We start from the raw sequence: 21,629 nt of genomic DNA, 5'->3' as shown, positions 1-21,629 counted from the left end.
CTTCTTGTACACTGTATACGTGTCAAACGGAGAGGAGGTGGCAGCTTGATGACATCAAAACACAATGGAGAAATAGAGCAAACAGTGTTCCAGTTTTTCTGGTTCTGGTCTTGTTTAAAGAAGATGAAGACACACACACACACACACGCACGCACGCACGCACACACATGTTACAGGTTTTATTGGTAGGGAAAATTCCGAAGTAGAAAAGTTAGTGCACCACTCTTTATTTAATGTCACTGCTTTTATAATTTATCAGAAAAGTAGACCATCTGTGATATGAAACTTTCAGCTGTCCACCCTTCAACCACATTTCCTGTCTGCTATGTCAATGATTCGGTTTTCTGAAAGAAGACACAGTAGGTCACAGATACTCACCCTGCATGAGAAAAGTGCTGAGAAGTTGGTCTGTGGCCACAGGTTTGATCTCAGTTCGCAGATTGACGTATCGGCCAACCACCAAAGGTGCTCTCCTGAAACCAAGGATCCTGCATAGAGGACGAAGATTACAAAACAGGACTGAAGATTATGACACTCTCGACAGACCACAGAATGTTTAAAAAAAAAAAAAAGACAAAGAACTCAAATAACCATGATTACAAACCTGTCCAGGTGAAAAGCAGCTACCTCCGCATTGTGTCTGTCATAGCCTGCGTATGGCTCTCCTTCGACCACATAGTCTCTGTTGTACCTGAGCGAGGGTGGAAATAAAAATAAAATAAATAATAAAACAAAAGTAAGAAGAATAAATCAATCTGTGACAGAATTTTTTTTTAATTAATCCTGACCTCTTGGGTTTGAAGACCACTTTCTGTCCTCCGTCTAGCACCAGCAAGGCTTTGAGCTGTGTGCCCTTATAGCCCACATCTGCCCGCTCTATCCTGGCAGAGCTCAGGGAAGTAAGCACAGCAGCCAGCTCTGGAGTCTCTTCGGGGTACACCTCTCTGGGGCCCACCCATTGGCTTGCTATCTCCCATGAAGACTGGAGGGTGTTGGTAAGGCGAGCGCCCCGAGACAGTGAAAGACCAGCTTCCATCTTTGAGGGATGAGTAATAATAACACATTGCATGAGATAACATAAGATAAGATTTTAAATAATGAAACTTAGTTTATTAATACTTAAACAAGACCAGCATATTTTAAATGCTTTATAACACTGTTGGCTATGACTGTGCATCCAGTTAGTGATCCCAATGAAAGCACATTTTTTAATGTAAAAGTCAAAAGTTCCCATCCACTCATCATGGGCATGAGTGACACAATTATTTAAGTCTTTTAATGATTTCTTTGAGCTGTTCTTTTTCCAGAATTGTTTATTTCGGAATTTCTCTAATCCAAATAGGATTAAAAGTATACAGACAGACATATATATACTCAAATATATACATACACCTTGGCTAATATTTCGTTAAATGTCCCTTAGAAACTTGCACGTCAACCAGAGGCTTTTAGTAACCATCAAAAAGTTTTAAGCTAACTCTTCTTGGTAGAGTTTTCATTTCATCAGGTTGGACCCGTCCACAAATTTTCAACAGGGATGAGGTAGGGATTTTGTGAAGGCCATTCCAGAAGTGTGTTCCGGAAGTTTCCAGTTCATGGCAGGCTTCCTGGGTTGTTGTTGAACATCCTCACCGATTTCCTTTCGTGCGAAGGTGACAGTTCGGGTCTTCTTTCAGATGATGGCAAAGTGGTAATACACCTGAATAACCTCTAGTTGCACATCCACCTGCAGTTGATGATCATGGAATCTCCAGAAGACCTTCCCAACTTCACAAATCCTCAATTCTTCTTCTGAGTTCCTCAGACTTTTCCAGTGTTCTGACTAGGGATGGGTATCGTTTAGGTTTTATCCGATACCGGTGCCAAACCGGTACTTTTGAAACGGTGCCGGTGCTTAAACGGTGCTCAAACCGGTGCTTAAAGAATGGAGAACACAAAATTGGTCCAAAACCCTCCCATGCTCAGCTGTTTTTTTGTAAAAAGATAACAATGTTAGCCTTTTCTGCAGCTATGGGGCATATATGGTATCACTCTTGGCTGGAAGCAGTGCTTAAACAATGGAAAAAACACAAACTTTGACCAAAAACCTCTCATGTTTAACTGTTTTGCAACTTTTTCTTTGGTCATTTTAGCCTTTTTGGCCAGGGTGAAGGGAGTATCTGCCATCAAACAAGAGGACAGCCGCATGTAGCTATGATGATGTTTGCTAGTTCACCTTACGTGCATTAATGTAATAACGTGGTTAGCCTACTCAACGTAAATTACACACGAACAACATTAAGCTACTCACGCAGAGAAGAACGGCTGCTGCTGCCATCCTCCGTCATCATTTCTGCTACACTAGCAGGGCTAGGGGCCAGGACTCTATTCTTCGGGTTTTTGGGAGATGTTGCTAACTCCGGGTCCGATAACAGGCAACCCACCCGCAGTAGATGTGCACGGTGTGAGGTCTCGCAGCAAGCTATCAAATACGGCGCATTTCTCGGCTTTTAAAAAAAACGCTATGCGTCGCCAGGTGTTTCATCAGATTTGAGGTGTTACCTCCTTTGACAGTATCACAGTATCAGCTTAAAGCACTTGTTGCAGGCTGCTGAGTTTGCATATTTTGCTGTGAAGTACAGCCATACTTTTGACCGCTTCGCCTTGGGCATTTTTAATCTGTAGCTCTGCTCTAAAAGAACGTACGTACCTGGACCCGCCTACTATCCTCGGAAACGTAAAATGATTGGCTAGAATCTAAAGTGTATCACAGCTCAGGAAAAAAAAAAGCACCGAAATAAAGCACCGAAATGTGCGCTGCTTTTCGGTCTGGTTACTACCGTTTATGTCAGAACCGGTGCCATGATGGCACCAGACACCGGTACCCATCCCTAGTTCTGACTATTAGTCAATTCAATGAGTGCTGTCAAAAAAATCCTTTTTATGATGGCAAAGAGAAACTACCAGTCTATAGGCCTTGGCCTTGTCAAGTTAAAAGACACCGTAGAACCAGCTAATTAATTATTTAAGTGAATGTATATACACATTTCAGCCTGTACAGTGGGGCAAAAAAGTATTTAGTCAGCCACCGATTGTGCAAGTCCCCCCACTTAAAATGATGACAGAGGTCAGTAATTTGCACCAGAGGTACACTTCAACTGTGAGAGACAGAATGTGAAAAAATAATCCATGAATTCACATGGTAGGATTTGTAAAGAATTTATTCGTAAATTAGGGTGGAAAATAAGTATTTGGTCACCTCAAACAAGGAAAATCTCTGGCTCTCACAGACCTGTAACATCTTCTGTAAGAAGCTTTTCTGTCCCCCACTCGTTACCTGTATGAATGGCACCTGTTTGAACTCATCATCTGTATAAAAGACACCTGTCCACAGCCTCAAACAGTCAGACTCCAAACTCCTCCATGGCCAAGACCAAAGAGCTTTCGAAGGACACCAGGAAAAGTATTGTAGACCTGCACCAGACTGGGAAGAGTGAATCTACAATAGGCAAGCAGCTTGGTGTGAAAAAATCAACTGTGGGAGCAATCATCAGAAAATGGAAGACATACAAGACCACTGATAATCTCCCTCGATCTGGGGCTCCACGCAAGATCTCATCCCGTGGGGTCAAAATGATCATGAGAACGGTGAGCAAAGATCCCAGAACCACACGGGGGGACCTGGTGAATGACCTGCAGAGAGCTGGGACCAAAGTAACAAAGGTCACCATCAGTAACACACTACAACGGCAGGGAATCAAATCCCGCAGTGCCAGACGTGTTCCGCTGCTGAAGCCAGTGCATGTCCAGGCCCGTCTGAAGTGTGCCAGAGAGCACATGGATGATACAGCAGAGGATTGGGAGAATGTCATGTGGTCAGATGAAACCAAAGTAGAACTTTTTGGTATAAACTCAACTCGTCGTGTTTGGAGGAAGAAGAATACTGAGTTGCATCCCAAGAACACCATACCTACTGTGAAGCATGGGGGTGGAAACATCATGCTATGGGGCTGTTTTTCTGCCAAGGGGACAGGACGACTGATCCGTGTTAAGGACAGAATGAATGGGGCCATGTATCGTGAGATTTTGAGCCAAAACCTCCTTCCATCAGTGAGAACTTTGAAGATGAAACGAGGCTGGGTCTTCCAACATGACAATGATCCAAAACACACCGCCCGGGAAACAAAGGAGTGGCTCCGTAAGAAGCATTTGAAAGTCCTGGAGTGGCCTAGCCAGTCTCCAGACCTCAACCCCATAGAAAATCTGTGGCGGGAGTTGAAAGTCCGTGTTGCTCGGCGACAGCCCCAAAACATCACTGCTCTCGAGAAGATCTGCATGGAGGAATGGGCCAAAATACCAGCTACTGTGTGTGCAAACCTGGTAAAGACCTATAGTAAACGTTTGACCTCTGTTATTGCCAACAAAGGTTATGTTACAAAGTATTGAGTTGTATTTTTGTTATTGACCAAATACTTATTTTCCACCCTGATTTACGAATAAATTCTTTACAAATCCTACCATGTGGATTCATGGATTTTTTTTTTTCACATTCTGTCTCTCACAGTTGAAGTGTACCTCTGGTGCAAATTACTGACCTCTGTCATCATTTTAGGTGGGGGAACTTGCACAATCGGTGGCTGACTAAATACTTTTTTGCCCCACTGTATGTATGCTTTCAAACTTGTGTGTGGATTTGAGCATCCAGTTCCTTTTTAAAGTCATTAAAGACGTATGGTAAACAATCACTCCATCCTGTAAAAACAACCGCTCCAAGAAAGTAGTAATATTAAAAAAATGTAAATTACCATAGCATTCATGTCTATGGTGAGTGGAAACTTCTGATCGCAACTTTAACATGAAACAGCCCACTTGCATCCTGACCTTGCGAAACGCTCTGAGGTCCCGCCGGCTAGCTGCAGTTCCTTCACCTCCATCCAGCAGGAAGATCTTGGCCAGGCCCAGCAGGAGGAGCACGGCACACAGCACCACCATGCGCTGTTTGAGCTTCATTTCCACACTGACTGGCCCTGACCTCCTCCTTGCCTGTAGTTGTGCGTCTCCCCCACAGCGAACACCCCTCACCCTTGATGCATGGCCCCTGCAGCTCAGTCACCTTCCTGCCTGCCTGCACTGTAAGACCAACTTGTCTGAAGGACGGGAGCTTTTCTGCCTTTTCCCTGGAGCTGCAGTCTAAGCAAACAGGCAGTCACCAGCAGGGAGACAGCAGGAGAACTAGGAGAGGGAGAGATGAAAGATGTACTGTCAATAATATGTGAAGAGAAAACTGATTGATTCGCTGCCTCTCTGGCTCGGTTCCCCCCAGGGCAGAGGATGACCCAGTACTGCAGCACAGTTGAAACCTGTCCAGAATGTGCAACTACATCACGATGGCAGAGTCTGGTCTGTGGAAATGTGTGCGTACATTCAAAAGTAAGCTTTGTGCCAGCAGCAAAGCTTACTTACTGTAGCTGCTGTTGCCAGCTGGGCTTTATTAAAGGTGAGGGACCAACGTTTACAACAAGGTGGTTCACATCCCTTCCTCTCCTGCACGAGGATGAGGGGATAGGGTGGTGGCGGGGTGTTGTTGTTATTGAACCTGCCTTTTCTCACTTAAGAAATGATGGACATGTCGTCCTGCTGTGGTGCAGAGGGGGTCCACTCCTGCTGCTGCTGGTGGTTGACACATTAAAGTGGCTCTGCCTTTAACGCAGAGAAGAGTTTCCTGAACCACAGTGATGTTCATCTAATCCTAAACCTTTATCTTCAGCTACACACAAACGAGGCGTTACTGCCACGTTCACCTGCCCGTCACTTACCTGCCTCTGTTGCTCTCGTTGTGGCTGCCGAGCCGAAGTTAATGTTACCAGGCTGTGACATAATGACAACAAACCGGCCACGAACGAGCTACATTAAAAACACCGGCTAATAAGCTCTATCGACACGGGTTTGGCCACGCAGGCATCGGCGTCTCCCATACAATTGCTCTTTCATGCAGCCACCGAGGAAACGGCTGGCGAGCACTGCCCGCATAAAAAACACCTAAAATACCAGAAAGGCACTTTTCTACCGGAGACTGCCCCCGTTATTCATTTCTGCCAGGTCACCACGGGCTCGTTCACATCCGTGACAACACAGCTAGTCGTTTAGCAAACCGCTGTACACCTTGCTGTGCGTGTTAGCTAAAGCAGCCCGCTAGTAGCACACAGTACGTCGTCTGTTGTGTTTACTGGGCACAGACCGAGCAGACTTACCTTATGCTCATACGCCGTTCACTGTAGATTACGTATCACACAGCTGTCCTTTCAGTCTTTCAAAACGAAAGTTGGTGTTAGTAAATTGGCTAGGTGCTAGAAGTCGCGGTGATTTCTCTCTCTTTTTTTTTTAACCCCCCTCGGAAGCTCCCTTTCCTCCGCCCTTTTCTTCGATTCCTTCTGTGCCCTGCCGTGTCCACTTCCGAAACACTTCCTCCGTCTGCATGACAGCCAGGTAGCCACCAGGCGGCAGTGTTGCCCTGTAGGGCCCGCCCCCAGAAACTGAAACACCGTGTGTGTGCATGGGTGTTGCATATGCATAAGTAAAATGCAGATTGGCTCCTTGTATATTATTAATAACGGATAAAGATTTGTGTGGGATCAAACCTATGAGTGGAACACGACCTTTTGCTGACTTCTGAAGTGGGAGATCACACAAAAGGTTTGGGAACCACTAAAAGAAAGTCCCCAAACCTTTTTTTTTGGAGATGTGAACTAATGTTATTATAGATTGACACCATTCTTAAAAGCTATAGGGGGCATTTGTCAGGGGACCGAGTTAAGATTTTGAGAACAGTTTGGGGTCCGTATTTCAATTAGAAACTGATGAGGAAAATAGATTTGGCAGGGTACTGACAACAGCCTGCCTTTGCTTTGATGAAAATCTGAAGAAAAATATCTGTTATACAGCCATTAAAAGCTCATAGGTTTAGTGACTCCTGGTCACCTCTCCCCCCCCCCCCCTTGAGCAGGTGCTTTTGTTTGACTCGCTCTCATTCTCATTTTCCATCTTGGAAAATACCTCCCTCGTGTTACTGACGGCAACATTTCTCTATATCTCTTGCATGTGTGATAAACAGGAAGACGTACGAACGGTCGCAGGTATTCAGATACCTAAAATCACAAGCAATAATGGAAAACAAATATAAAACTTCATGAAAGTAGCTGAGTCAAGCCTTTTGGCACAACTTCAGCCTGCTTGCAAGGTGCAAGGGGGAGAGGCGAAACTCTCAAGGAGCCAAAACTCAACGGCAACATCCTGGATGAAGACCACAGACAAATGTGTTGCACAAGCAATAAAAGTTGCTCTTCGTGCCACAAGTGTTGCAGACTTTTTGACCTTTAAAGACAGCTGACTAACGGACGCATTTAGCCCCCAGTACCAGTAAACGTATGACGCAACACCTCCACATTCTTATTGTTTGAGCAAAAACTTTATTTTTATTATGAAAGTTGTTTTTTTTTTTTTCTTTTCTTGGAAGACAGACCACATAAAAAAAGAGATTATTTTAAATCATTTTATTGGAATAATTAGGAGGCCTGAGAAGTAAAAAAACAAAACAACCCCCCCTCCCCAAACATTTAAACTGTACCCAACAGACAAAACACCTTTAACTGTTAAAAGTACAAACAAAATAGTTAATACTTTATGTATGACTAACACCTCAGTGCGTTATTAGTAATGCAAAGCCAACATCTATAGTGTAGTGGATCTGACTGTAACCTAACGATGATTAAGAAAGTGTAATAAGAATAAAAAATAACCAACACAGAGTAACTGGAGTGCTCTGATTTTGTTTTTCGATATTTTGTTAGACTTAAAAATCTAGATTGCTTTAAAAAATATATGTTGGCATCACTACTACGAAGAAGCCATACTACTAGACATTGTGCTCATCACCAGTTCCAGATTTTTTTTACTTTATTTTTTTAAAAAGGAGAAGGGAGGAGTGGGTGGAATTGTCAAATAGCACTGTGACATGTAATACGACCAAGACTCACATTCACCTGCACAAATCTGTGCTTCATTTCACAGTCACACACAACCTTCAACAGAACGACGAGCATAAAATTGATGTGAAGTTTAAAAAAAACAAACCAAAAAGTGTTTATTGTTACTCAGTCACTAGGCAGCACATCACTCAGAGAGGTCATAGCACTGGCCACAGACACGATGCAGGCAGAGACGAGACACACACAGAGCTAGGTAAAGGGTGAAGGTAATTTATACATCACCCCCATCAGCTTTGACGACTTAAAATGCAGGCTGCCGTCGTTTCCATCCTCGGTAAATGCTGAATGAATGCCTGGCTGGTGCACGTGAGGCACCGGTTCACATTGAATACACTTCTCCAGCCAACCGAAAGAATAAACATCCTCCCATCGAACCCTCCATCTCGACAACGAGACCATTAAAAAGACAGATCTAGAATGAGCTTTGCCCGGAACAGTTAATGCAGGGCAAGTTGTGCATGTGCAGACAGTATGGTCAGTTTTAAGGAAACAACACAAGCTCGTAATGCAGACACAAAAATGTTCAAGCGTGGCATCAAATTTCTTCATAAAAACCAAAAAAAGATTATCTTAAAGGGAGCGTGGCTATATTACACTCTCCAAAAACAGAAGTAGTAGTGGTTGATCTTGAAATCCAACTCTAAATTAAACACCTGTTTCCATTACTTTGACCATATGCTGAAAAGAGGGAAAAAAAAAAAAAAACAACAACCAAAAAACATGTAAACTCAGATTACAGTGAGGAAAACCACACATAAGAAAAAAAAAATGCCTGACATAATTTGGGTTGCTCTCAAAGAGATTATTGTACCCAGATTAATTAACAAAACAAAACAAAACAAAAAAAAACATTCTCTATTCCGATGTCCACAGTAACATTTGTCTTTTTCTTCCACCGTTCTCATCTAACATCAGATAAAGCTAATACAAAGAAAGGAAACATTTGATGGGGTCGCTGACCATCAAGACGAGCTTTGTTTAACATCTATGCATTTTCTCCTTTTGCACAGACCACAGCTTTAATTCTTCCATAGTTGCACAAACTTATTTGACGCACTGCAAATGACATACTGTCTGAATATGTCAGTTAAGACAGAGTAACCAGCATCTTTAGACAAACACAGGTAAATCGTCTCTCAGCCACCCATCCTGTGTCTCACATTTCATCCATTTCATTCACAGACCTCTTTTTGTCCCTTTGGCCAACCAGCAGTACTCAAACATCAGTTAGCCTCCACAGTAAGTCACTCTGGGATTTTGTTGCTTCACAAAGTCTCTCCTCAGCGCGTAGCTCCAGCAACAGCGGACACAGATGAGTTCCACTTCCTCTCTCCTTGTGAGTCACCTTTTCTTCAGAATTTCGGCACAGCACAACTCAGTATGGAGCCATTGCATGAACTGGAAGTTAGCCACACACGATTAGGTAGCTGGTTAACCCCACTGCTCAGCAGTGATGGCAGCCTCAAGGGATTGCCTAATCTGGCTTGAATTACAATGTTATTATAAAAATAGAGACGTATGCACAGGCACACATATGCGCACACATACTTTAAGTCACCGTCACATTACACAGGCCTGTTTTTGGCTCCCTCATTCATTCTTCCACAGGTTTATCCGCTACAACGTCTCCTTTAACAAAAACAACTGAAACTCAATGAACCTGACACAAGCCTGGAGAAGAAGAAAAACCCATTAGAAAGCCGTTAGTATGGAACGTGTCCACCCCATTATCCTTTATCAACAGCCCGAAACCTTCTCTGAGTTTAACACGCCCCACTAATAGATGGGACAACGGTAGGCTTCCTATTAAATAGAGTATGTGCAGTGAAGGGATTGTGAAACTGGGCATAGGATTGTGTAAACATACAGTGTAAACAGCTATTAAAAAGGAAAAATTTGATGTTTGACTATTACTGAGCAAAAAAGCACCTCACTGTTGTGTACACCACCATCACTCCGCTCATGTTTTTGCAAAAACCGCAAAAGTCAGCCTGTGGCATACTGACATATACGGGATGTACAGCGGAAAATGTAAATCCCCGGTTTTTCCCAACTGAAACATACCAGTAGCTGCACGTAATTGCACTGCAGCTCTGTCTTTCATTTTATAAAGCAGTAGAAAAACGTGGTTGCAATGTCGCTTTGTACTACTTATAACCTCGGCGCTTATGCCATTTCCAAAAATTCTGAAGCTGGGCTTGGATACGAAGATGAGGGTCAAAAATAGAAAAACTAAAATTCACATGTACTTAAAAAAATATTCAAAATAAATGCAAAAAAAGACATTCAAATGTAACAGAAACAAAATGTTGCTGTGCAATCATCTACTACATGGTAATACTGTGAACTGCACTGTCCAGCCCAAAAGAAGGAAAAAAACAAAAACAAAAACAAAAACACAGAAAAGAACAAAACATAATAAACAAAGATTTAAAATAGACTCTGTATGGCTCCAGGTAGCTTTGAGTGTCTACTCTAAACCAGAGGAGATAAAATCATGTATCACAAGTTTCTGTTGCTCTCTTTCTTTGACTCTTTCACAGTTTCGAGTCTTTAGTGTTTTTGTGTATGCTTGTGTCTGGTGGACAAACCATCGCCTTTCTGGGCGGATGTCAGGTGGCAGCGAGCAGACAGCACTGGAGGAAAAAGAGCAACTCTCATCTACCCGACCGTGAACGCGTCTTAGCTTAGATTCTGGGATTATCGTACCTCTGTGGAAAACAGACAAGACTCCTCTGATTAAAGTGAACCTCCCACTCAGCGCAGTTATATCACCGCATACTGAACAGTAATAAAAACTAGACACATTCAGGAAGTGTAGGAATTGTTTCTGCTGGAATTGATTGCGAATAAGAGCCCTTACGTTTGCAACGATGCAATCAAATATGTTTGTTTGTGTGTGTATGTGTGCACATGGTAAATATAAATAACCATGTGACTTCGAGCCAATGCAAGTGATTGAAGTGACCAACAATTTAAAGTGTGAAACAAGTAAGTAAAAATAAGTCTAAAGTCCGGTGAGTTAGTCTGACAAAGTGTGTTTGTTTGTGTGATCGCGTATCCACCTGAATAAAAAGATGGAAAACTTGCTTTCAAGCATGGGGGGTGGATAGTTCACCCAGTGAAAAGGAGGTGGGGGGGGGAGGGTCTGTCCTCCCCCCAAAAGACAACAACAACAACAACAAAAAAAACCAAAACAAAACCTGTCAGTCTGTCAGCAAGGAGAAGTCAAATGGCTCCAGTGAAGGTGCTGAACAGAAGACACCAAAAGCAAACGGGAGACATGAGCAGTGGTGCAGGTCCTTGTTCAGTAGTTAATAAATCCAAAACAGTCATTTTCATCCACACGGATTCGCATTCACTGTCAAATACAAACACACACACACAGGGTACTCTGGTTAAGGCAGTGGTGGCAGGTGAGGCTGCAGTGAGGCCAGGGCAAAGAATCGGAGAATCGGTGGTCAGGGTTGATGGCAGTGAAAGCTCCCATTACTGAGTCAGCACTCCTTCCCCATCATCCTCGTCTGTCTCCTCATCCCTCTCTCCTTTGCTCAGCCGCACTTCTAAAAGTCACTCAAATGACATCAGATTGGCTGGCACCTGTGAAAAAAGTCAGATTTTACAAAATGCACCTGTTAATCAGCCTCATGAATGTCTGTGTGTGCATATTCGTGTCTTCATACCTGTTGCCTATTGCTCTGACAGGCAGCACTCAGATGTTTGTACCAGAGCAAAGCATTCATTCTGTTCCCTGCCTGGTACTTGTAGGTGTTACCTAGGAAATGGAAACAAACAGAGTGAGGTGCCAGGTCTTGTAACCACCTGCTCTCTCAACAAGCTGGAAAGATGACTAAAAGCCTCACTTGACTTTGGTCTGCCCGATAAATTCAAAGCAAAGTCATGAGAAAAAATCTATGACAAAGTCAGATGATTTGTGTGTGTAAATGCACATAATTAACACCTGTGTATGAACATTAAGGATGTCAAGTATGACTAATCTGCAGGGCTTAAAGTGACAGGTTATAGCAAAAACAAATAATAAACATTTTTCCTCCACCCTTTAGAGATATGTACTAATCTGGATAATTTGGATGTCAACTGCTCGATTTTGCATAATGGCTTTGGAAAATTACTTCCTTCTCTTGAATATAATGAAGCTGGATGGCACTTGACTTACATGCACAAAAGATACATCTAAAAAACTCTGCAGGTAAGTGCACTCTCAGAAATGTACAAACCTTTCTGTAAGCACTTTCAAGTGTTTAGTGCATGCAACTTTTCATGTGGGACTATTTTCTTCCAAACTACAAAACACGCTGAAAGCTTAACAGATGCAGCTCAGTCAACAAGCTGGACGGATGTAGTTTGGAAGAAAGAAAATGAGGACTGCGAGGTGAATGCCTGTGTAAATGAATTGTCCCCTTTAGCTCACAGAGAGCCTCGCTGTTCAGCAACATTGTGGACACCACCCACATGTTTGCGTGCATTGGTGCAAAATTTTGATCAAAATGACTGAAGAAAAGAAAAATTGTTACCACCTGAATTTCACAATGAGATTATGACATTTCTTATCTTAGCTTTGGATATGTTGGCAGGACATCTTGTATTCAATATGGTTAAGCAACTGTCATTACTGTATGAGTGTTATCTGATTATTTAGATTCCTTCAAGTTAAATTTATAGTCATTCACTGCATGAAAGTGAGCAAGAATAACAGATAAAGACTCAGAAAGAAGAACTAGGCCCCTCATGAAAACGACAATAAAATTGACAAAAACAAACAGCTTAACAAATTTTGGTCTGGTTTTTCGCCTTCTGTATGGTGAGCATGAAGAGATGCCAAAAATAATAACTGACAAGCTTCAGCTTCAATTTAAACCTCCTGACCCACTTTACAATTTTAATGCATCCTTGTATTAATCATTTCCTCTTTGCTTTCTCCCTCTCACGTGTTCAAGTCTCACCATGCTCAGAGTCGGTCAGCAAGAAGACGTCAGGGTGCTCAGGATCGTCAGCCATCATAGCCATCAGACCGACCACACACACGATCTTGCTGGACGTGGACTTGAACTGGTAAGAAGCAAAGCCAAAACATAATCAACCTTCTCTGTTTACACGCGGAAGAATTATTAACACAAGCATTGTGTGTATGTGTGTGAACTCCCAGCATTGCATTTGCACTCCACAAGGTTCTCATTAGCCTGAGTGACACACAGGACTGCGAGTGATGTCACTGGCCTCATTATTCAATGAGTGCTACCATCTGTCCGTCTGTACCCCCGCTGCACCACGGTCCAAAAAAAACTTCCTTGCACACTCAAACTCACACTCCCTGCATTTCCTTCTGCTTCTCTGCCTCTTTTGAACTTCTGTAAAGTTTCAGTGAATGCTCTCAACCAACTGATGCTATACACCAAAACAAACACACACTCACACACCCCAAGCCTACTTGTTTTTGAATAATGTCGTGTCGACATGACATGAAAAATTTACAGCTCTTTGTTTTCGTTTCCCTTTTCCCCTCCCTGTGCATACCAAGTACATGAAAAAGAATCATTAAGTGTTTTTTTCAGACTTTCAGACTAAAGTTTTTAAGACTGAGTAAGTAATGGCTATCATATGTCGTCTCCTTATAAAACAGAGTGTTTTGGGGTCGTTTGCTACGCCGACTCACTTCTATCAACACCTGCAGTTCGTACAGTGGACATCTAAGACGTTTGGACGTCTCAGTGTCGTTACATTACGTTCCATCTGTTGTCCTCACCTGCTCGAAGAAAACACCACCTCTATAGCACCTGTTGCAAAAACGCTGCCCATGCATGCGTCACCAGAGTGTTAAAGAGTGTGTATGTGTGTGCGCTTCTGTGTCTTACATGTTTTCTCTCAGTGGCCTTCAAGGATTTGGCAGGGTAGTAGTAGAGTTGGGTTCCACACAGAGCAACCCAGTATTTGGTCCAAGATGCCACCTAGAGGCACAAATTGAAATCTGATCACACACTCTGATTCAACCGCATTAAGTCAATGAAAAACTACATAGAGTGACACTAACATGGTAACAGACTCTATATTAAAGCCACAGGCACGAAAGCAAATGACACTTATCATCTTTTACAATGTAATCTGATGCTTGCCATTCACACGGACTTAAACTAAGAAGCTAAAAAACTCTTATAAACTAATCACACCTCCAAAATGGCAACAACCTCTGCTAGCTGGACAATACACAGGAATGGCTCAAGAAAAACGATACAGAGCCAAAGGCACTGACCCAACCAAGTCTCCAGATCCCAAATACTGGGAATGGACATTAGACTCGTGGAAATCTGTTTGGCCCAAGAGGTTACGATTTTAGACTTTTGGGTCCAGCTGTTAAGCTTTTTCTGAGATGCGGAGAAGGGGGAATGGATGGCATTTCCATGTGTGGTTCCCACTGTGAAGAACTGATGAGCAGCTTTGATGGTGTTGATAGGTGGGTTGGGGGCTTTTCTGGTGAGTCAAAACATACCTTTGGGCTTTGTAAGGGTTACATTCACCCACGAATGCCAAACTGGGATGAGATGGACTACAAAAGGAAAAGCAGCTGACAAGTGCTCAGCATATGTGGGAACTCCTTGAACAAGCATTTCAGGTGATGACCTCATGACGCTGGTAAAGATGTTGCCAATATTGTGCAACGCTGTTATCAAAGCTAACAGAACCTTAAAATATAAAACATATTTGAATTAAAAAAAAAAAAATCCTTTGTGCTTGTGAAAGACTCAACATGCAATCTAAGGAGCTTGTTCTGCAAACTACAAAAAGACTTAAAATTAATAGAAACGAAATAAGGAGAAAACGCATGAAAGAAAATGGGATCAAGTGAAGCCATTAATTAACACGGCAGGTGTGGAGCGCCAGACTTTAAACCATCATCACTACGTATGACAGTCTTTAGTTATTTTAAGTTCATATAAAGCTCCACATTTATTTCCAGCAGAAACATAAGGGGGTAATCTTAGTGTCACAGGGTCGGGAGGGTGAGGTTAATGAGAAAACATGTGGAACAGACAGAGAAAGATATTCTGCAGGTTAAGAAGCCTCTGAGGTCCCATCTGTGATTGACAGTATATATGTCCCATGTGCTCCTGCTTAGGAGTACATGAAGGTATGGGCAGCACATGAAGGCACGTGCGCGTCTGCTTATCTAGACAAATGTGTGAGTGTGTATTCTCACAGTTGGTTTCTTGCCCTCCTTGAGCACAGTCTTTCGCCTTAACACTCCTTGCACTGTGACTGCTCCAGGGTACAAGTGAACTGCAAGTTCCTCTGACTCAGCTGAGCTGCAATGGGACAAAGACAAACATTACCCCTTAAATATAAAAACATGCATACAAGAAAAAGAACATGCATATTTCCATGCACACCATATAGATTTAGAGATAAACTAATAGTACAGCCAGATGTAATCTGCAAAGCTACCTTTACCCCTGCTTTCTGCCTAAGTAGCCCCCATTTTGTTTTGACAAAAATGAATTTCAAAGATATAAATCTCAACACTGCTATCACAAAAAAGAAGAGCAAAGACGGGAAAAGCGGTGTGCAGATTGTGTCTGTCTGGAGGATCAGAGTAGGAAGCTCAGTGCAGGAGTGTAGCGAAGCCTGATTTTGGGGGGGGGGGGGGGACAGAGAGAGAGACAGAGAGAGAGAGAATCCCTAACCGCAAGAGATGCCTAATATGCAATGTCCATGACAACTGGACGTTAATGCTCCTGAATAGTCTGCTTCTCTTGACTATAGGAATGAGGATTTAACAGTTTCTTTCCAGCGACAGCACTGTGACTTTGGAAATTTGCTTTTACCTCCAAGCTGTGAAATACTTTGGAAACTAATCACAAAAAGAAGTCTATTTTGACTATAATCTCAGGATCTGGAAAGATGATATCTGAAGCATATGATAATATAGATTTTTTTAAAGGTTTTAATAAGGTGCAGTAAGATTCATCCTCAGACTTCTTGTCTGTTAAGTCAACGCTTGTAGCTTTAGCTGGCTGACGTGCAGACTCCAATACCTTGACTTCAACCTCAATAAGTCTGAGAATGAGACAGGCATGCAAGAAATTCGAGAAGGCAGCAAAAGATAAAGAACCATAAGAATCCTTTTCCCTTCACCAGATATGTGATTTCACCAGCACATACACTCTTATTTCAAACTACAAGATTACCCCAGCAGTACACACACTAAGCACCAGCACACAGCAGCCCCTGGCAGGGACTCAAGGGTGGAAAGTGAGGGCAAGAGAGGCTTTGGCTCAGATCAAGTTTGTTCCGGTCGAGATGGGTGTACCTGCTGGGCCTCAAGACGCCTTTGTAGGGGATGCGGGCCACACGGGTCACTGGGCCCAGAGAGTGATAGAACCGAGTCCTGTTCAGAATAGCATAAGATAGGATAGGACAAAATAGGGGGCACGGGATACTGTTAAGGCTGTGTGGCTCTCTTTTTCCCCCACTGTTTTTTTTTTTTTTTGCCTTATTTAAATAGCATGGATTAGGGAAAGATGAGGAGCAGTTATTTGGTTAGAGGAGTTATCGATGGATGTGTTTTTTGGGTTACTCAAAACTTTAAAAAAAGGAACAGTGCTTTAAAAGAGGTTAAGATGATTTTCAAGCAAGTAGATTCTTCAGCTGAGCATTTTTTCCTCATAGTTTTGCTCCAGACACAGGTTGGCACGGGGGCTGCTAGACTTAAATGTTAAAGCAGTTAATACATTTCAGGCTGCTGGAGAAGCAGAAGCACCTTTACATCTTTGCTAAAGGCAAAGCGCAGCAGTGGACGGATGAGGCATGACTGCCATGGCTGCAAGGCTAAAAGCATGGCGCGTGTGAGAGGGTTTCAATGGCAGATCGTTTTGCATAAATGTGCCTTGAAGCCAGAGCTTTAAAATTTAGATGATCACATCCAGGCTGGGGATTTTTTTTTTCCTTCAATCTGATTTTTGCATGTGGTTATGATGAAAAAACAGTGAAGACATGGATGCATTAGCTTTACCTCTCAAAAGCTGGCCAAGACATCTCTTCGCTGAGCTCCGAGCCCTCACTGCTCCCTGTATACATATAAAAAACATCATAAAAACATCCACTGAACATAAAAACTCTACTTCATAACTGTAGAGGTGTAAGTTTTACCAAGTGAAATGCCACTGGACAGAGTCGAGCTCTCTGCTTGTCCCCTGGTAGGACTGTGGCTTTCCATCACGCTGTCATCCAACAGATGGCGAGAGCCAGCATTGGGAAATGTAGCACTTTTAAACTCTACTGTATTTGTCTTATGGATAAAGCTGTGGAGACACAACAAAGCAGACAGAGTAGCACCAGTGTGTATGTGTGTGTGTGTATATTTTTTAAACTATAGGACATACATATGAAAATTATTTCTTATAAAAGATTAACAATAGAAACTGACTTGTAGCCCAGACTGTGGCACTTCCTGTGTCCGTAGGGCAGAAGGTTCCTGGGGGATGGAGGTGTTGCTGGGACTTTGGTTCCGTCTGGTGCTACCGCACATTTACGTCCACAGAGAGGAGATGCTGATGCTTCCTGACCTGTAAACAGAGTAAAACCACAACAGAAGAATAGAGATGTCATGTTTATGGTGTGTACAGAAAAAAAACAAGTTAATTCTTTATTATTCTTATTATTTTAAAGAACTTTTAAATTCCACTTTAAGTGAAAAATGTAGGACATTGAAATGCACAGTGACATCGAAAACAATCTTTGCGAATAAAGACATTAATGACAGTATAACAGGATCAATCAATTAAAACATGTTACTTTTTAACAACATTGGACAAATGTGTCATTTAATTTGAAAATAAAACAAAAACTATAATTTTTGTTATAACTGATATACTAATGTGCAAATTTGAAACTACTTGGACATTCAGTTCAGATTAAGTGAGACTAAACTCACCGACAAGATCCTCTTTGGAGGCGTTGGCTCGTGGTGTGCTGGTGCCTGGCTCAATCTTCTGTGACAATCTAAAGAAAAAAAATGCAGCATAAATCAATTGAAAAAATCAATTTCAGTACCCTACAATACTCTTCTGTAAATTCATCATGATGAAAAGAAACAGGCATCATGATGAAAAGAAACAAGCAAGCAGTACAATTAACAGCAAAAACATCTCTCTTTATCACCTTGGCAAGAAATCATAACTATAATGCAAAAGCTTTGTTTGTTTGCTTCTTACTTGTAATTGTCATCCTCCACAAACTTCTGCAACTCCTCAATATACCTGACTGAGTTGAGATACTTCTGTATATGAGGCAACACTGGTATATCTGAGAAAGAGAAGATACAGGCAGACATGAAATTAAAAACACATGTGTACATGTGAGCCTGTGTAACACAAGCTGCCAGCATACTTTACGTTGGCTAGAATAAGGGTCTGGAAAAAGGATAACATTAGTACTTTAAACCAAACACAGCTCCAGAGCAGCAGCCGCCTGAGTGTAGCTAGGAAATAGCTGTGTCTTAGTTTTAAGTACTTAAATGACCAACACCTATTTGAAACATCTGCATATTTTTAAAGAACATGAAAAACAACCGTTTTCCAGTAAGCTGTGGTTGTGTGCTGGAGGACTTTTAAACCCACTCTATGTAGAATCTTCCTCGAAGGGTATTAGCCAATTTTAAGCAAATATTTGTACTAATTCAAACTAGAAAGTGCATTTTCTGAAGAAACTGCAGTGTGAATGCTTGAATCTGAATGTATGCACTGAAATGAATTAATTGCTGAATTTTGAGTTAAAAATATTGAATGAGATTAAAAAAAAACAAAAAAAAAAAACGAATTTAACCTGAAAACAAAGGTGCTGAACTGCTAAAAGCTGAAGGTTACACAGAAGAAGGAGTTGGAAAAAAACTGAAAATGCTTTAAATGTAAATTAGAAAACCCTAAGAAATGAGAAAAGAACATTTAGAGTCAGAAAACATCTGAATGAATATTAAAAGGTCATATTCTTTGAATCACTGAATGACTCAAATGTGATCCCTCCACTTTGATCCACACAGTTTAAAAAGTTTAAATGCCTGAGCTTTGAAAGATACGGTGTTGGAAAGAGAACAATAATGGCGACAATTTGAGGGTAAAATGATGGCTGTAACACTGTGGACACAGCAGCAGTTGAAAGAGAAGTGTTTAAGATGAATCTTGGTACAGTGGCAGGCAGAGCTCGTTAAGCAGGCAGGTGTGAGCCTGGTTGCTATAGTGACCGCACCCAATGGCTCCATACACACGTACACAGACATGCGCCTCACTTTTGCTGCTTAAAATGAACAGAAAAGTCAGGCCGAAACAAATCGCTCCCAAATGAAAAGTAAAAGTCGTATTGACGAAATTCTTTCACCGTGAGCGACAGCAGCTTCTAGTCTACTGAATTCTCAGTTTTCATGCCTGTGGAGTTTATTATATGGACGTGGTGACAGTGTAAAGACACCATGCTCTTCTGATTTTCAAACCAACCTTCTGAGCCATTTTAACATTAGAGTCTATGGAAGAGTTGGAGGGAGGAGGCTGTGCATTGGTGACATTTATGAAAGAACCATAACACCTAGTACAATAGTAAACACATTGGATGAAAGAGGACCGCCATGGCTACGTTTTGAGGGTAAAATCATACCTGTAGAGCAAACGCTGTGGACACAGCAGCAGTTTTAAAAAAGATTTTAAGATTAATTTTTTTGCTCCTCTCACTCTAGCAGTTGAGCTGTCTCACTCTAGCCCCAACATTCCGTCCCATACACACCCATTATAAACTCTGAAACGGGTGAAAAAACATCATGAAACTTAAACTGGAACTGAAGAAAAAGTATAATAGATATTGAAAAGATAAATGCAAGTTGAATAGTTGAATGTCTTGTCTTCGTTTTAAAGTTTGAATGGTGGCTCTATGTCAATGTATGTGGAAGTAGTAAGAGTTTAAAAATGAGTAAGTTGAATGAGGATTTGAAGGGTCTCCCCATTGAAATACATTATAAATTTTTGTTGAATAAAGTTGAATAAAATTAAAAATATAAATGTTAAAAATATGAAAAATGGAAGCAGTGTTGTCCAAAAGAATAGGAATCTAACGGTGTTGGAATGGTTTTTCTAAGTTGAACGGTTTTGAAGGAGTAGGATTACAAAAAACGTACGGAATACAGAATAAAATATAATAATAATAATAATAAAGATTACAACAACAATACTGTGAATGCTTTTCAAGCATTCACACTAATGACTCACTTCCTGCTCCACTTTTAGTGAATAACAGTTTGAATAAAGCCTTATGGTGGGATTTTTGGTGCTGCAAATGTGCCGGTCCACATACGAGTTTCTGGTTGGACAGGGTTTTCACCTATCCCAGACACGCTCGGGGATGGGAATTCAGACTGCGTATCGCTTAAAGTTGATGACGTAAGCGTGTGCCGAATGTTAATTGGTTGAAAAGAGGGCTGGAGAGAGGGAACAATCAGTTTCACTTCAGCTCTTCGTACGTTATAACTTTTGTGCTTTCTGCGGCTGGCTGATGGACCAACAACAGCACAAGCAAGAGTGGCATGTACCAGACACTTTGTACACTGCCTCCATCTGACAACGGTGCCCTCTGCAGGCAGACGAACAGTCACCGGATGGGACAAACCCTACCCATGCCGGACAAGTCTTGCTTTATTTATCCAACGCTGGTTTTTGATGCAACCACCCCAAATGTAACCACAGTGAAAAACAATCTGCAAACATACACATAAATAGACATACTACACCAGCATAGGCATGTATCTGTTGAAGTCTCACCGTAGGTACAGGATCTCTGCAGGTCCGATATGATTCTGAGAATGTTATTCATCAGGTTTGATCTCTGTTCGTTCTCCAGTATGCTGCCCGTGGAGGGGTAGGCTGAATCTATATATGTCAGATCAGAAAGGTACATTCCTAAAAAGGGAGGAAAAAGCAGATAGAAAGAGATGTCTGTTAAATTAAGAGAATCAGAGCACAACTCCCTCATGCACTCATCCTTCAGCGATCCAAGAGCCCCCTGCAAGCCAAACGAGGACAGCGTCCATCTGTTGGAGGTGTTATTTTAACCCTCAGTGGAGAACACAGGGAGTTTTCCTGACCGAACGCAGAGCTCAGCTCATTAGAAAGCAAACATGTAGACACAAACAAGGCTGGACACTGCAACAGAGCCAGATTTCCTTGGGTGCATGATGCAAGTGTCATGCAGCTGTGGGGTTCTTGGAGTCACATTCAGCTGGTAATTGCACACTGCTTGTTTGATATGGCAAAAACAGACAGGAATAAAAACCCTGCAAAACCTAATTTGCATATACTTTGCTCAAGCTTCAAAAATACTTTTTCCCTCTGATTTTTTTTCCCCAGTGGATCTGAACAAGTGCTCCGAGTAGATCTTCTCTTTAGCCTTTCCAAATCATGGCCATCTCTCTCCCACCAAACTCTCAGTGCCTATTTCTGGCTGAGATTCTTACTCTCATTAAATAAATATTAACATTAAAAGACAAACCCAGAAGCAGCTTGCCATCAATCTGAAGAGAGTTATTAACAAGTTGAACTGATGGTGCGCATTTCC

The 21,629-nt window shown here is 42.0% G+C and overlaps 2 protein-coding genes across 3 annotated transcripts in view; both read right to left on the bottom strand.

Moving 5' to 3' along the window:
• The window catches only part of fam20b (FAM20B glycosaminoglycan xylosylkinase), a 46,013-nt gene extending 39,604 nt beyond the window's left edge, over positions 1-6,409 (bottom strand). Inside the window, exons 1-5 of one of the 2 annotated variants that reach the window (XM_085347148.1) lie at positions 6,231-6,409; positions 4,861-5,211; positions 789-1,036; positions 605-691; positions 379-488 (exon numbers count right to left, since the gene is read on the bottom strand). In XM_085347148.1, the coding sequence (XP_085203274.1) occupies positions 379-488; positions 605-691; positions 789-1,036; positions 4,861-4,989 (574 nt within the window). In that variant the 5' untranslated portion in view covers positions 4,990-5,211; positions 6,231-6,409. The remainder of the gene's footprint in view (positions 1-378; positions 489-604; positions 692-788; positions 1,037-4,860; positions 5,212-6,230) is intronic. The other variant, XM_085347149.1, reaches the window with a different exon arrangement.
• A 4,827-nt stretch (positions 6,410-11,236) lies between these two features.
• Positions 11,237-21,629, bottom strand: part of ralgps2 (Ral GEF with PH domain and SH3 binding motif 2) — a 70,529-nt gene continuing 60,136 nt past the window's right edge. The window contains exons 10-21 of the mRNA XM_085347251.1: positions 20,837-20,974; positions 18,251-18,341; positions 17,971-18,038; positions 17,464-17,602; positions 17,187-17,338; positions 17,050-17,104; positions 16,348-16,425; positions 15,238-15,343; positions 13,898-13,990; positions 12,989-13,094; positions 11,708-11,799; positions 11,237-11,624 (exon numbers count right to left, since the gene is read on the bottom strand). Of these exons, the coding sequence (XP_085203377.1) occupies positions 11,595-11,624; positions 11,708-11,799; positions 12,989-13,094; positions 13,898-13,990; positions 15,238-15,343; positions 16,348-16,425; positions 17,050-17,104; positions 17,187-17,338; positions 17,464-17,602; positions 17,971-18,038; positions 18,251-18,341; positions 20,837-20,974 (1,148 nt within the window). The 3' untranslated portion in view covers positions 11,237-11,594. The remainder of the gene's footprint in view (positions 11,625-11,707; positions 11,800-12,988; positions 13,095-13,897; positions 13,991-15,237; positions 15,344-16,347; positions 16,426-17,049; positions 17,105-17,186; positions 17,339-17,463; positions 17,603-17,970; positions 18,039-18,250; positions 18,342-20,836; positions 20,975-21,629) is intronic.

Source organism: Diplotaxodon limnothrissa, linkage group LG23, assembly GCF_057381915.1.
Source record: "Diplotaxodon limnothrissa isolate DT_005_m linkage group LG23, D_limnothrissa_male_GT1.1, whole genome shotgun sequence".
Classification (NCBI taxonomy): Eukaryota; Metazoa; Chordata; class Actinopteri; order Cichliformes; family Cichlidae; genus Diplotaxodon; species Diplotaxodon limnothrissa.
This window is presented reverse-complemented; position numbering and strand designations above follow the sequence as displayed.